The sequence below is a fragment of the Zootoca vivipara genome, chromosome 7, assembly GCF_965207765.1.
Source record: "Zootoca vivipara chromosome 7, rZooViv2.hap1.1, whole genome shotgun sequence".
NCBI lineage: Eukaryota > Metazoa > Chordata > Lepidosauria > Squamata > Lacertidae > Zootoca > Zootoca vivipara.
Genome location: NC_142590.1, coordinates 35,537,213 through 35,552,030, shown reverse-complemented (window position 1 = coordinate 35,552,030; position 14,818 = coordinate 35,537,213). Strand labels below are relative to the sequence as shown.

The window sequence follows — 14,818 nt, the reverse complement described above, 5'->3', positions numbered from 1 at the left end:
TTGTAAATTAAGTCCCCCTGCTGCTATGGGAAAGCACGTATTGGTTTAAGAACGCTTTGGTTTAAGAGCGGACTTCCGGAATGGATTAAGTTCGTAAATCAAGGTACCACTGTAAATGCATCACCATTGTTGCCAAACGTGCTTGCTGATGCTCTGTGGAGAAAGAGAAAAATTATGACAAAATCTATACTTTCCACTATTGTGTAGTATTGCCATGGCTTTGGACCATGGCTGTCTTGGACCATCTCAGACTTTTTGTATAGAGAGGATACTGACTGCTTGGTGTTCTCTGGACAAAACAAAGAGTTCTGTAGCATGAGGAGCACTGCACTGCACTCGTTTTCATTTGCTTAAGTTCTCATAGGACATGGGGCAATTCTCAGCAAATGGGACTTTGCAGAACATGTAGTCCTATGCAATAGTAAGGGATGTGTCCAGTTATTTGTGATGAAGTTTCATTCATTAAAAAGTAATTCTGGTAACAATAATATTGTGGTACCTTGGCACTGAGGACACCTTGACCTACATAGGGCTTATTGAGTGATTATGCCAGAACGCACTGAGATTTCTCAAGGATGACAGACACGGATCATTAGAAGTTATACTGCTTGGCAGATGCTTATGTCTGCCCTGTTGTTGCTTTTTTACATGGTCAGAAATGTTTACTCCTAGTGAAGTGTTCATAGATATTTTCCCAGGGGCCATTTCTATGACACAAAGCAATGACCAAACCCTTTCTGGTCTCACAGAAATATAGACATAACATTGGTAAAATTGGGCCCTTATTGATTGATCAAAATCTAAACTACATAGGATAAAATAGTCTGTTATGTCAATTAGTAATTTGAATGATCTTTAAATTACTGCTGACTTACAGAGAACCCTTCATTTTATTTTCATCCTATCTCTTGGCATCTCCTTAGTCCCCCCAAGACAGCTCACAACATCAATTTAATTCAGTATGCAATTGTTTTGGATGGTCCTTGTGCTCTGAATATGTAATCTTACGTGTTGAAGATTTCTGTGCAATTCGGAATCTCTTTTTCGCTTTAAACTTCTCATTGGTGAATTAAATAGCTTAATGCCTCTGTCTCTACAAAGTGATGTGAATTGTAGGAATCATATATGGGCTCTCACCATTTAATTTGGGAGGATTTTGCATTTCTATCTGTTAAGAATGTATTTGAACTTTTGGGGCAACCGTGTATGTGTGTCTTTTTGTTCAAAATACTCCTGCTCTCAGCTCAATTCTGCCCTTGGAACTGCTTATCCAGCTGCTTATGTCATTAATGCAGGATTTTATCAGGAAGGGGGGGATGTCTTCATCATTTATATATTTAATCAGTGATGTCAGGATGGTGATCATCAATCAGCCTGCTCTGTTTCTTTCCTAATCTACCTAAAGCATCTGTTCCTTTATCAACAGTGAGGAAGTGGATAAGAAACATGTAGGCAGCTCTTTTCCCAATTCCCTTATTTTTCAATGGTGTGGAAGCTCTCTAAACTCAACAGTTGTTATTCTGCATGAATAACTAAATGCCCAGAGGAGATGGGATCAAAGGGTAGAATCATAGAGTTGGAAGAGACCACAAGGGCCATCCAGTCCAACCCCCTGCCAAGCAGGAAACACCATCAAAGCATTCCTGACAGATGGCTGACAAGCCTCTGCTTAAAGACCTCCAAAGAAGGAGACTCCACCACACTCCTTGGCAGCAAATCCCACTGTCGAACAGCTCTTACTGTCAGGAGGTTCTTCCTAATGTTTAGGTGGAATCTTCTTTCTTGTAGTTTGAATCCATTGCTCCGTGTCTGCTTCTCTGGAGCAGCTGGAAACAACTTTTCTCCCTCCTCTATATGACATCCTTTAATATATTTGAACATGGCTATCATATCACCCCTTAAACTTCTCTTCTCCAGGCTAAACATTCCCAGCTCCCTAAGCCGTTCCTCATCAGGACTCATTTCCAGGCCTTTGACCATTTTGGTTGCCCTCCTCTGGACACGTTCCAGCTGGTCAATATCCTTCTTGAACTGTGGTGCCCAGAACTGGACACAGTACTCCAGGTGAGGTCTGACCAGAGCAGAATACAGTGGTACTATTACTTCCCTTGATCTAGATGCTATACTCCTATTGATGCAGCCCAGAATTGCATTGGCTTTTTTAGCTGCTGCATCACACTGTTGACTCATGTCAAGTTTGTGGTCTACCAAGACTCCTAGATCCTTTTCACATGTACCGCTCTCAAGCCAGCTGTCACCCATCCTGTATTTGTGCCTTTCTTCTTCTTCTTCTTCTTCTTCTTCTTCTTCTTCTTCTTCTTCTTCTTCTTCTTCTTCTTCTTCTTCTTCTTCTTCTTCTTCTTCATTTTTTCTTTTTTGCCCAAGTGTAGGTGCAACTCCTCCTTCATGCAGGAAATCTAGACAGACCATCCTCAAGAACTGGTTGTCTAGTCTTCAGAAAGGTAATAGTTAGATTGTTGAACTGCTCTTATAGTCAAGAAGGTTGCCCGTACCACCCAGGCGTTGTGGTTAACTGAGTAGGTAAATGCCTAAATAACTTAACTTAAGCTCATTAGATCTAATCCTGCCCTCTAGGACAGTAGAGAATGTGGGTTGTACCCATGGTTATTTCTACTTGGACTAGACCAGGCATAGGTAACCTTGGCTCTCCAGATGTTTTGGGACTACAACTCCCATGATCCCTGACCACTGGGCCTGTAAGCTAGGGATCATGGGAGTCCCAAAACATCTGGAGAGCCAAGGTTGCCTATGCCTGGACTAGACCATTGAAGTTATTAGGCAGGACTAACTTAGGTCTATGCATTTCAGTGAGTCTGCTCTTGAAAGGAACTTAGTTGGCTACAACTGTGTGACACTCCCTGGGATATTTGAAGAATACTGTCATGATTGTGATCCCACCCTTCAGTCTTCTTTGCTCCAGGCTAAACATACACAGCTCCTTCAATCCTGACTCATAGGATTTGCTTTCCATTCTGCTGATCATCATCATTGACCAGTTCATTTTGCCATTCTTAAAACACAGCACCCAGAACATTCTTGCTTTGTGGCAATTGTGTTGATGCTCACAAGCAGCCAACTGAACAGCTGAATATGTATGAGATAGCAGCCCTCCTTAGGACTTCCAAACGAAGAAAGGAAACATGTGGGGGAAGCGGGTAGTCGCGATGATGAGCATGCTGCCTCTTGTATTTTCTGTCACCTTCCAATTCACAAATGGTGACTGCCTTCAAGCCTGCCTGGCTTAGGTCTTTCGAAGCTTGCAATGGCATCCAGAGGATACATTATTCCTGGGTTCTGAATTTTGTCCTCGGAGGTCATAGAAGTCTGGTGCCAGGCAGCTGACCTGTTTGCAAGAGCAGCAAAGGCCCACTGGCATTTGACCAGGTGGCATCAAAGAGGCAAGAAAGGCAAGACTGTTTGGAAGGAGATGAGATGGTGTTCACAACCCCATTAAACAGACAGGTCTTTCGTGAAATACAGAGCCACCAAACACTCTCTGGTTTGTGTCCCTGATAAGAACAGTGAAGAAAGCATAATGTTTTAATTTCAGGGTCATGGATTCGAGCCCAAGTTGGACAAAAGATTCCTGCATCGCAGGGGGTTGGACTAGCATCATGGGTAGGCAAACTAAGGCCCGGATGCCGGATCCAGCCCAATCACCTTCTAAATCCTGCCCGTGGCCGGTCCGGGAATCAGCGTGTTTTTACATGAGTAGAATGTGTCCTTTTATTTAAAATGCATCTCTGGGTTATTTGTGGGGCATAGGAATTCGTTCATTTCCTCCCCTCAAAATATAGTCCGGCCTCCCGCAAGGTCTCAGGGACAGTGAACCGGCCCCCTGCTGAAAAAGTTTGCTGACCGCTGGGTCACTAACTGATCCTTGTGGTCCCTTCCAATTCTACAATTCTATGATTCTGTGACCTTTCCCACCTCCCCGCCCTGCAGCTTCTAGCTTTCCTGCTAAGGGAAATACATTGGGTTACACTGCAATCCTGCAAAGCTCAGAGAAGTGAGAATCAAACTCTTGTCAGCTTCTCAAGAACGTTTCATCAAGCTACTCGCTACAGGCAGAGGAACGGGGGTGGGCGGGGGAGTGCACCGCCCCTGGCACCATCGGGGAGGGGGGTACCATCGCAGCCACCGCCCTGGACATAGGCCGCACACCCTCCCACCGTGCCAGGTGCCATGCCCCCGCGGCCGCCGTGCCCCCAGGGCGCACGCCAGCCACGCCCTCGCCTGCTCTCTGCCCCCAGTGCCAAAGCATGCAGCTTCACCACTAGCTACTAGGCAAAAGTATCCTGGATATATGTTGTTTTTTAGTAGCTTCCAAGCATTTGCTGATTTTATATTTGGGAACAACTCGTGAGCCTTTGTGGGAGGACAAGTGGTTCCATTATAGGTTCTGTTTTAACTTCTTGTTCGCTACTTGTATGTTCAAGTCACAGGGGTCCATCTGTCCTTTTTTAATTGAGGTGCAGAAATCTCGTGGTGTGTATTCAGTGAGTGGGAGGAGAGCAACATAAATTGCCTTTTCTTTGGTTAGTTACTGTACTTCTTTTGATAGTTCTCAAGATTTTTTAATTCAAATTTTGTGTTATCCTAAGATAAGATTCTGGGAGATATTAGGAAAGATGTTTCTCATTGTTTCAGCGCTAAGGAAATTCTAAACCCCAATTTGTTGAATTGCATCTTTTTAATATGCTCCATTTAGGGACTTGTAACCTATAATCAGAGAATTAGATGCACTAGCTTCACAGCCCTGTGATTAGCTTTCAAGGGGCTGCTCATTTCGAAGAAGTGAAACTAAGAAAGGTATGAATCATTTGATACACAAGATTGGTCCTGTAATTGTGTATGCAAGGCACACGTTGAAGCTGGATAAATACTGAATGAAGAATGTGAAATAGCAGTGCTGTGATTCCATGCCCCCTTGTCTCTCTGCATGGAGGGCTAGTTATTGAGGCAGACATGTTAGCCCACTTATGCTCATTAACATAGGGCAGAACATTTCATAAATTAATATATATTACCTTACCTTACCTTACCTCCAGCCCATTGATATTAGAGAATTTTATTATGGTCAAGTAGGATTCATTCATTTCCCTCTAATGCAAATTAGGGTGATCTAATGAGATTTTATGAGATTTGGGGAGGGGGAGAGCGGTATCACATGGATAACTAGAGCTCCAGCTACAATGACAAGATGCCATCTATCTTCTTTCAGTCTTCAATAGTAGTCAAGAATGCCATCCTGCATAGCAAATGTGTAGCGTAATCCAAAAGCACAAAGGGTGATTCTTGGTGATTGTTACCTTTTCAGGAGCTTGGATAGAGTAAGGAAAAGTAGGAAACTCTTGGAGCTGCCTTGCTTTTAGGCATATTTGTGATTTAAAATTGTGTCTTCCACACTCCTGATCCCAGCTGAGCACAACTGTAAAAAAAGAGACTATAATACAGTCTAAAGAATTTAAGCCAGGCATCCCCAAACTTCGGCCCTCCAGATGTTTTGGACTACAATTCCCATCTTCCCCGACCACTGGTCCTGTTAGCTAGGGATCATGGGAGTTGTAGGCCGAAACATCTGGAGGGCCGCAGTTTGGGGATGCCTGATTTAAGCCCATGAAGGCTTTCAGTGTGGGCAGGTACCCAAGACTCTAAGCTTTCTTTCTTTTCTTTTATATATATATATATATATATATAGAGAGAGAGAGAGAGAGAGAGAGAGAGAGAGAGAGAGAGAGAGAGAGAGAGAGAGGGAGGGAGGTCTGGATTGAAAGTTGTTATGCAAAATATGCAGGTACCTTCTAGGTAATTGTGTGAAACAAAAGTGATGTGGCCACCTTGTATATTATTCCTGGTACTGAAGAATGCTCCCTGTTGCTACGTATTAGGTAGCAAAAGCATCAGTGTGTGTATGATCTCCATAATTGGGACTGGCAGGACATAGCTGACTTCCCATGGTAAACGTATGGTTGTCATGGGTGGTTGTCTTATGCCCCACTCCCTGTGGTAGCCATTTTGTGTTACGTCCCCTGCATGGCAGCCATTGTGTGACTGGCATCCCCAGCTCTGCATCTGAGTTCAAAATGGGACCACCAGTCCAAAAAGGTTGGTGACCTTGGTCTAATGTCTTGCTATTCTAACTAATCTTAATAAGACACAACTGTTTGGGGTTTTTTTATATAAAAAAAATGCTGCACTTGTCCAACTGCTCCAAAAGCCTTATCTTTAAAGCAGTTCAACAAATACCAGAGAACTGAACTTTACCTTTTGTTTTGGAGAAGATCATGTGACTTGGATGTCAACATCACAGTCATCCTTTACATGTATTTTTCGGAGTAAATCCCAATCAACTCAATAGCTTTTCATCAGGCTACAAAAGTCTTGCTGCCATTATCTCTAAACATGTAAGTTTTTTTGTCAGAATCAGGATTTATTTAGTTACAGGTAGGTAGCCGTGTTGGTCTGACGTAGTCGAAACAAAATAAAAAAATTCCTTCCAGCAGCACCTTAAAGACCAACTAAGTTTTTTATTTTGGTATGAGCTTTCGTGTGCATGCACGCTTCTTCAGATACACTGAAATAGAAGTCCCCAGACACTTATATATAGAGAAAGGGTGGGGAGAGGTATCACTCAAAAGGGTGGTGGAAATGGGTGGTTGACTGATAGCTGATTGACTGACTGATAGCTGTTGACGACTGTAAACGACTGCAAATGGTCTTGCATGAAAAAGCAAGGGTGAGATGGCTGAAGATCGCTTTATCATGTATAATGAGATAAGAATCCAACATCTCTGTTCAAACCAGGTCTCTCCATGGTCTTAAGCTTGGTTTTTTGGATTTATTTAAGTATTGTAAGGCTTTAAAAGTTATGTGTGGCATTCACTTGTTTTCTGCTTCTGGGCTATTAAGGCACATCCAGAAATCTATATTTTTATTACGTGTTTCAGGGTCAAACAAGGCAACATAAGGCACAGACTGTAGAATAACCACGCAAATAGACGCAGAAAATGTTAAGAGCAGCACAGTAACCTCTTTTGTTTTTCTTCCATGTATGCTCTTCAGAAACATAATTACCTGCCAATAAAACTGTGAATCAATGCATGAAGGGAGGAGAACACCTTTTGCTCATGTTTATCTTTTGAGAATGTTTGCTATTCCCAGATGTGATGCTTTAGAAAGTGATGCTTCAGTGTCTGACAAAATACTTCTTTTGCACGATTTGTCAGTTGAGTTTCATGTAAGCTATATCATTGACTAGATATTAAATGGCTCTATTAGCTCTAAGCAAAACAAAACAAATCACTCAATATCCTTTCTGCAATGTAATAACAACAGAATTGCAATTGCCTTGTGTAAAATATCTGGTAATGAATACAGATAATGGAATTCTTTGCAAAAACAGGTACTGATTGGCTTTCCATTGCTTAAGCAGAATTCTTTTTTAAAAAGTAAAAAAAAAAAACCACCAAAAGAGGAAAAGGAAGCAAAAATGAGAATGATGGGATTTGAAAGTTGTCTGCAATGCATTTGTTTAGGCAGTAAATATTTGTACAGAATGATTGCCTGATAATGCGATCCATGTTAAGATCTAAAACCAGCAAGCAATCCTAGTGTTAAACAAAGCAAGCAGGAAAATCCAGATGATCTTTGTATGTTGATTGCATAACTAACATCAAGCATGGCGTAGCCAGGATTTTTGTTGGGGCAGATCCTCAGTTAACTATGTATTTTTATTGATGGGGCAGCTGCCCCTCCCTGGCTAAGCTCATGACAACTCCAGGATTTGCTTGCGCTCTGACCTGTAATTTGGAGGACAGTGTTGTCCTTCAAGCTGTATCTGCCACTAACCCAGAAATAGTACCTTGGGTTAAGAACTTTGCTTCAGGATGAGAACAGAAATTGTGCCGCCACCGCGCAGCATTAGTGGGAGGCCCCATTAGCTAAAGTGGTACCTCAGGTTAAGAACAGTTTCAGGTTAAGAATGAACCTCCAGAACAAATTAAGTTCTTAACCCGAGGTACCACTGTATAGTCTATGCAACCCCAAACTCGGCCCTCCAGATGTTTTGGGACTACAACTCCCATCATCCCTAGCTAACAGGACCAGTGGTCAGGGATGATGGGAATTGTAGTCCCAAAACATCTGGAGGGCCGAGTTTGGGGATTCCTGGTATAGTCCTTCACACAAGTGCTCAATCAATTTTTTTCTTTGGGGAAAAAAAAAGAATGAAATCTTATTGGTGTGCAGATTTCTACACATTGCATACTCCTGCGATATACACAGGTTGATATGTGCTGGCTGAGTGAGTGAGTGTGGAAATGGCCAGAATGTGGTTTTCAGTTTTCCTTCAGATTGCTCGAGTCCTATCTCAGTGAGCAGAGTGTGGACTTGCAGTTTTCCCTTGGTTTACACTTCCTCATTCCGTATGCATTGCCTTTCTTGCCACTGCAGATTAGAATGGCAATACCTGCATTCTACGCCACTGCTTTCCTATGCCATTGTATGAATATCAGGCTCTGTGCTTGCTGCCTCTCAGACTATGAAATAGAGCAGGATGGCTAAAAGAAACTCGAGGAGTGGATAGGAGCAGGGAGTACAGGGAGGAGCAGGCCGGGGACTATCTTTTCTTCTCATTTATTTATGCCATCCAGTTTGTTTTTTTCTGATACTGGGCAAATAGAAAAAATTAAGCTAGCTGTGCCCTAAAGTCATTTGGTTTTAGGGACACGTCTTGTTCCCGCTGAACAAATGAGCAACAACTGCACAGCCTATGGCAAGGCCCTTTATAAGCAATTGACAACCTGAGCACTTTTGCATGTATAGAAAGGTAGGTGACAAGAAGAAATAAGTGGAAGGGATTCAACTGATCCTTGTGTCTCAGTCCAGATTCAGCCTGAGAGGTCTTCCACACTCTTTGTAGTACAGATTAGTGCAGTCATTTGGTTTCTTCTTTCCCATTTCTTTCCAGGGGCCCATCATCTGGTATCGTTCACCGTGACAGTGTACTATTTATCTTAATTTCCTTCCATTCAGTAGACTAAACAGTGAGGAGCAAGAAATGCCTTTCTCATTAGGGGGTGAACTGCCCCATGCTTCCAGGGGTTTCACACCTGCATATGTCCATTTGGTCATTAAAATAAGCTTACTCTTTAAGTTTTGTATCATATATGATTGACCTAATCATCCATTTAGTAGCTGTTCCGAGCTGATACAGCTAAGTACAGGTTGCAAACCTAAATAGAGGTGGAATATACACACATATAAAAACCATTCTAAAAATGCTTTTTAAATGTATTTTTTTTTAAAAAAATACATTGAATTTTGTATAAGGTTCACCATCGCCATCTAGTTAATATTGTATATTGCACCTAAAATGTTTTATTTGCAGTCCCGTTTCAAATCTTGCCACTGTCACTGGATGATCTTAGGCATGCCACTATATGTTCAATGTTATTCTTTCCCCAACACACACTTACGAGCAGTATGGGGATAAATGCAATGGCCTACAGAATACAGCAATTGCAATAATTATATTTATATTTATAAAATCATTTATCCCAACTTTTGGTTCTTAAAAGTATCCTTGAGGGGACCGATTAAATAAACAAATGAAACAAACCACAACATATAATCTTAAAAGTCATTAAAATATAATCAACCAGTGTGTGTGTGTGAGAGAGAGAAGCATCTGATTATCTAAACTAAACTACTGCATAAAAGCATTTGTTTATGTATGCATTTATTTACATAGTTGGCTTGCAATTGCCTGCAGGCCTGCCAAATCAGAAGAGCCACAGTGTATCCTGTCACAAACGCACACCCTCACACCTCCTTCCAATTTAAACACACACACACACACACACACACACACACACACGGGAAAATAGAAATACTAGCTGCTCCATACCATGTTATTTCATAGTAGGCAAGTTGTTATTGTTTTTAAGGACAAATTTCGCTTTCTCTAGGCACGAATGGATGCAAAATAAATGGTGTGATAATTTCAGGTTGTAAATGCAGAATTAGTTTTCAACTATTGAAACATTGTCCTGTGGTTTGATAGCAATGTCTGTCCTTTAATTTGATAGTTACTCCTCTGTCAAGCTGTTCTTTGGTCTGCTGTTGCTATAGAAACATTTACTGTTCAGAATTAACATTGTACAGTACCGCTAACCTAGTCTCCCAGTGGAACAGTTGTACCTCTGACAGCGATGCAGGCTTAATGTACAGTTCTATATTTATGATCTCATTTCTTTCCTTTGAATGAATTAATTGCTTTCACCTTGTGCTGTTATTGGATGCCACTTTCAAACAATAGTTCAGACTGGGTTGGTTTTTTTTATAAAGAAACTAGGACTTAAAATGTTGTGGAACAAAGCACTCCTGTGGTATAAAATACGAGGCATATTGGGGTCAGCATGGGCTGATGCAGTGCATAAAGGGACAGTATGCAGAATTCATCCATAATATGCTACCTTTTTAGCATTGCGTGACTAAATTGTAAAACTAGAAGCTCAGGAAACAAATGGAACAAACCAATGAGTTGCACTGAAAATACTTTCCTAAGTATGTATATTGTGTGTTTGTCTCTCTTCTTTAATAGAAAAAATCAGGCAAAGATATGCAGATCTGCCTGGGGAATTGCACATTATTGAACTTGAAAAGGACAAGAATGGACTTGGACTCAGCCTGGCTGGCAATAAAGACAGGTCTCGCATGAGCATCTTTGTCGTGGGCATCAGTACAGATGGCCCTGCAGGGAAAGATGGAAGATTGCACATTGGAGATGAACTTTTAGAGGTAAACTTTCATCATTATTATTATTTTTAAAAAGTTAAAGAGTAATCAAAGGAACCCGCTGCTGAATGCAAACTAATAATGCAACAGAGCCGCCATCCCCACTTCAAAGAAGTGATTCAGATCCTATGACTCACCCCAGTTTATTAAGTTTGGTCTCTCAAGAGACTGAATCCTATGAATCCTATGAAACATTTTCACATATGTGGAGCCACTTATAATAATTCTGCTGGAAGAGAATCTTTTATTTGGAGCGGCTATCGTGCCTACAACTTGACTTCAACGGGTCCAGTGATTTGAAGGTTTAGAAAGCAAACTAATGTGTGGTATATTTAGATGGGGGCTACTGTTGGTCAAGGGACGTGGGTGGCGCTGTGGGTTAAACCACTGAGCCTAGGGCTAGCCGATCAGAAGGTCAGCAGTTCGATTCCCTGTGACAGGGTGAGCTCCCGTTGCTCGGTCCCTGCTCCTGCCAACCTAACAGTTTGAAAGCACATCAAAGTGCAAGTAGATAAATAGGTACCGCTCTGGCGGGAAGGTAAACGGCGTTTCCGTGTGCTGCTCTGGTTCGCCAGAAGCGGCTTTGTCATGCTGGCCACATGACCTGGAAGCTGTACGCTGGCTCCCTCAGCCAATAATGCGAGATGAGCGCCGCAACCCTAGAGTCGGTCACGACTGCACCTAATGGTCCGGGGTCCCTTTACTGTTGGTCAAAGAGGAAGCGATTGCCATAAGATTTCATTGATTGTACATCCAGTGCCAGAGAGAGGTGCGCCCATTCTATGCTGCCCCCTTGTTACATAGGATTCCAAAGGAAAGGTCAAATTAATTGCAAGAATTTAAAAGAGCTGTTGGCTGTGAGTGTGAGCTGACAAATTCATGGCTAAGAGCATAGGAATGTGCCTTATACCAAGTGAGACTATTTGTTCACCTACACCTGTATTGTCTACCCCAGGGGTGGTAAGCCTCCAGCCTGTGGACCAGATTAGGCCCACCAGGGCAGGCAGTTCGGCTCATATGGCTGTTTTGGCTAGCCACACCTACTTGTCACTCATGTGACATCAGATGACACCCAGTACACCCTCTTTGGGATGGTCACAACTACCAGGGAAGAATCAGAGCCGGCTCTAGGTAGACCCCCGGTGGCGCAGTGCACCATGGCGCCTGGGTGTTCAGGGGGCGCTGTCGGCATGGCCTGTATGGCTTCTTGCCAGCGCTGATCTCCAGGCGCTGCTGCCGCTGCCACTGCTCCGGTGCCGCTCCGGCTCCAGCTTTGCCTCGGGCCGGCTGGAAGCACGTGTAGAAGGCGGCCAGGCTAGCGGCCAGCTGCGCGCCCGGCTCAGCTCCGGCTCTGGCTGCGCTGCTGCCGGCGCCGCAGTAGAGCCCCACGAGCGAGGCCACGGGCACCGCCGAGCCGTCGGGCGCCCTAGCGCCTCACCCAGCAGCTCGGCCAGCGGTGCCGCGGCGGCAGCGCAAGGCGACGAAGACATCACCGCCGAGCCCCACGCAGCTCCCGCCGCCACCGCCAGTGGGGGGGGTCAACTCTGGGAAAGGGGGGGGCACCAGAGGGATCTCACCAGGGCGCCGGGTATGCTTAAGACGGCCCTGGGAAGAATTGTTTGATGTTTTATTGTGTTTGTGTGTTGGTGGCCACCCAGAGTGGCTGGGGTGTCCCAGCCAGATGGGTGGGGAATAAATTTATTATTTTTATTATTATTGTTATTATTATTATTATTGTTGTTGTTTAGTCGTTTAGTCGTGTCCGACTCTTCGTGACCCCATGGACCAGAGCACGCCAGGCACTCCTGTCTTGCACTGCCTCCCGCAGTTTGGTCAAACTCATGTTCGTAGCTTCGAGAACACTGTCCAACCATCTTGTCCTCTGTCGTCCCCTTCTCCTAGTGCCCTCAATCTTTCCCAACATCAGGGTCTTTTCCAAGGATTCTTCTCTTCTCATGAGGTGGCCAAAGTATTGGAGCCTCAGCTTCACGATCTGTCCTTCCAGGGAGCACTCAGGGCTGATTTCCTTAAGAATGGATAGGTTTGATCTTCTTGCAGTATTATTATTAGGAGGGTGCAAGTGTTTACTGGCAATGGGGCTTGCATTTGACACTGTTTAAATTCAGGGCCAAATGCAAGTCTTGCTTTTGGGTGGAGCCAATCCATGCCAAAGGCAGTGGGGACATGCAGTCAGCACAGAATTTAAACAGCACTGAATGCAATTCCCACTGCTAATAAACAATTAGGAGCTTATGCCCTGGAGTGCTGTCCTGACTTCCTTTGCGATGGGACCTGCATTTGCTGCTGTTTCAATTCACTAAAAGCATGCCCCCATGGTTTTGTCCAGTGGGCTTGAATCTACCTAATATCATACGACAGGTGCCCTCCGAGGATTTGACCCGCTGGACAAAGGTTCCCCAACCTTCTGACTCTGACTTTTACTAGCTCTCCTGGGTCTCTACAGGTTTTCCCCAGCCTTGTTGCTTGAGCCTCTTAACAGGAAATGGCAAAGGTTTCACTTAGGACCTTCTGCATACAAAGCCTGCCTGCTTCCACTGAGTTAGGTCTCTCCCACCTTAGCCACAAACTCACTAGGGGGACTTAGACAAACCATTCTTCTCTCATCTTCAGTCCCCATCTGCCCATAAGCCTAATACTAACCTACCTTACTGGGCCATTGTAAACCTTACTGGGGTAATATATGTGAGGCAGTGAACACTTGCATGTACTCCATGAATAGGAAGTACTGTAAATAGTAGTCATAGTTGAAGAAGATGATAATACAAGAATGTTATATCTCACAGTAATAATTTGTATTTTTAATGCAGTATTTCCTACTTGGCGACTTCACAGCTTTGGCAAAATGAAAAAGGATGCCTGAGGAAATGCGAAAACAATCTAAACATTTGTCAGTGCCTAGGGATCCTCTAATTACATGCTTCTGACATAATGTGTAGATTTGTTTTGATGTAAAATATTGTTGCCTTTCTCTCTGCTGGAATGAAAAACTATTAAAAGTCTGTTTCACTCATGAAAATGTGACAGGCAAATTTGGCATCTCCTTCAATTCCTGTGATGTTTCATATTTCAACAGGATGAGATTTTCTCACTATAAGGTTTAAAACTCTGGACAGATATAATATTGTCTTCATACCCAGAACAGAGGAGATGGCTGACCAGCACTTTAAAAATTAACTAAATAGAGTCAAATATTAAAATTGCTTATCCCCCCAATATGAATTTTTTGCTAGTGGGGGCAAAAAAATAAATGCCGTAAATCAGTTAGGTAAGGAGAAGATAGTTTGTAGCAGGGATTAATATGAGGCTGAGTTTGGGACCTATTTTACATAGGCATACAAAATAGTAGTAGTAATAATATTTATACCCCACACATCTGGGATATATAGAAGTGGAGGCTTAAATGTCTTCTCCTGACCATATTCCCCTGAAACTGAGGGTCAAGAGCTTCCACATGAGAATGATTGTCTGTGGTAGGTACCAATTCCTCTCAGCTTATAAATGAATAAGTGTTTCATCTAGATCAGCAGTGAGCAACTGTGGTCCTCTAGAGATTGTTGGACTCCATCTGCCCCAGGCAGCATGGTTAATTGTTAGGGATGATGGGACCTGCAGGTTCTCTGTCCCTGATCTAGTCAAAGGGTTGCATACTGTAAAGAAGATTCATTTATTATTATTAATTAGTATTCTTGGCTTACTTGATGAACCCAAACACCCAGGTCCAGGTTGCTTAGATCTATTTTCACACAATGAACCAGAAACTGATGGCAGCACTGAATGAAGCCTACTAGACAAGAGGAAGATTTTGCACTGGCATCAATTATCTCACACTACCTTAGGCTTTTCAAAGCAATCAGTCATAAGAGAATAGGAATTCTGATTGATGAACCCAAAGGCGCATCAATTCAGATACTCATCAGGACGCTCATCAGCAGGAGATTGTATAGTTTTGAATTCCATCTGAACAATTTGGGAGCTT

At 43.1% G+C, this 14,818-nt stretch overlaps 1 protein-coding gene across 14 annotated transcripts in view; it reads left to right on the top strand.

The window, feature by feature from the left end:
* The window catches only part of PATJ (PATJ crumbs cell polarity complex component), a 157,958-nt gene that overhangs the window by 78,809 nt on the left and 64,331 nt on the right, over window positions 1–14,818 (top strand). For all 14 annotated transcript variants that reach the window (XM_035122724.3, XM_088673962.1, XM_035122728.3 and 11 more), the window contains one exon: window positions 10,628–10,824. In XM_035122724.3, the coding sequence (XP_034978615.3) occupies window positions 10,628–10,824 (197 nt within the window). The remainder of the gene's footprint in view (window positions 1–10,627; window positions 10,825–14,818) is intronic.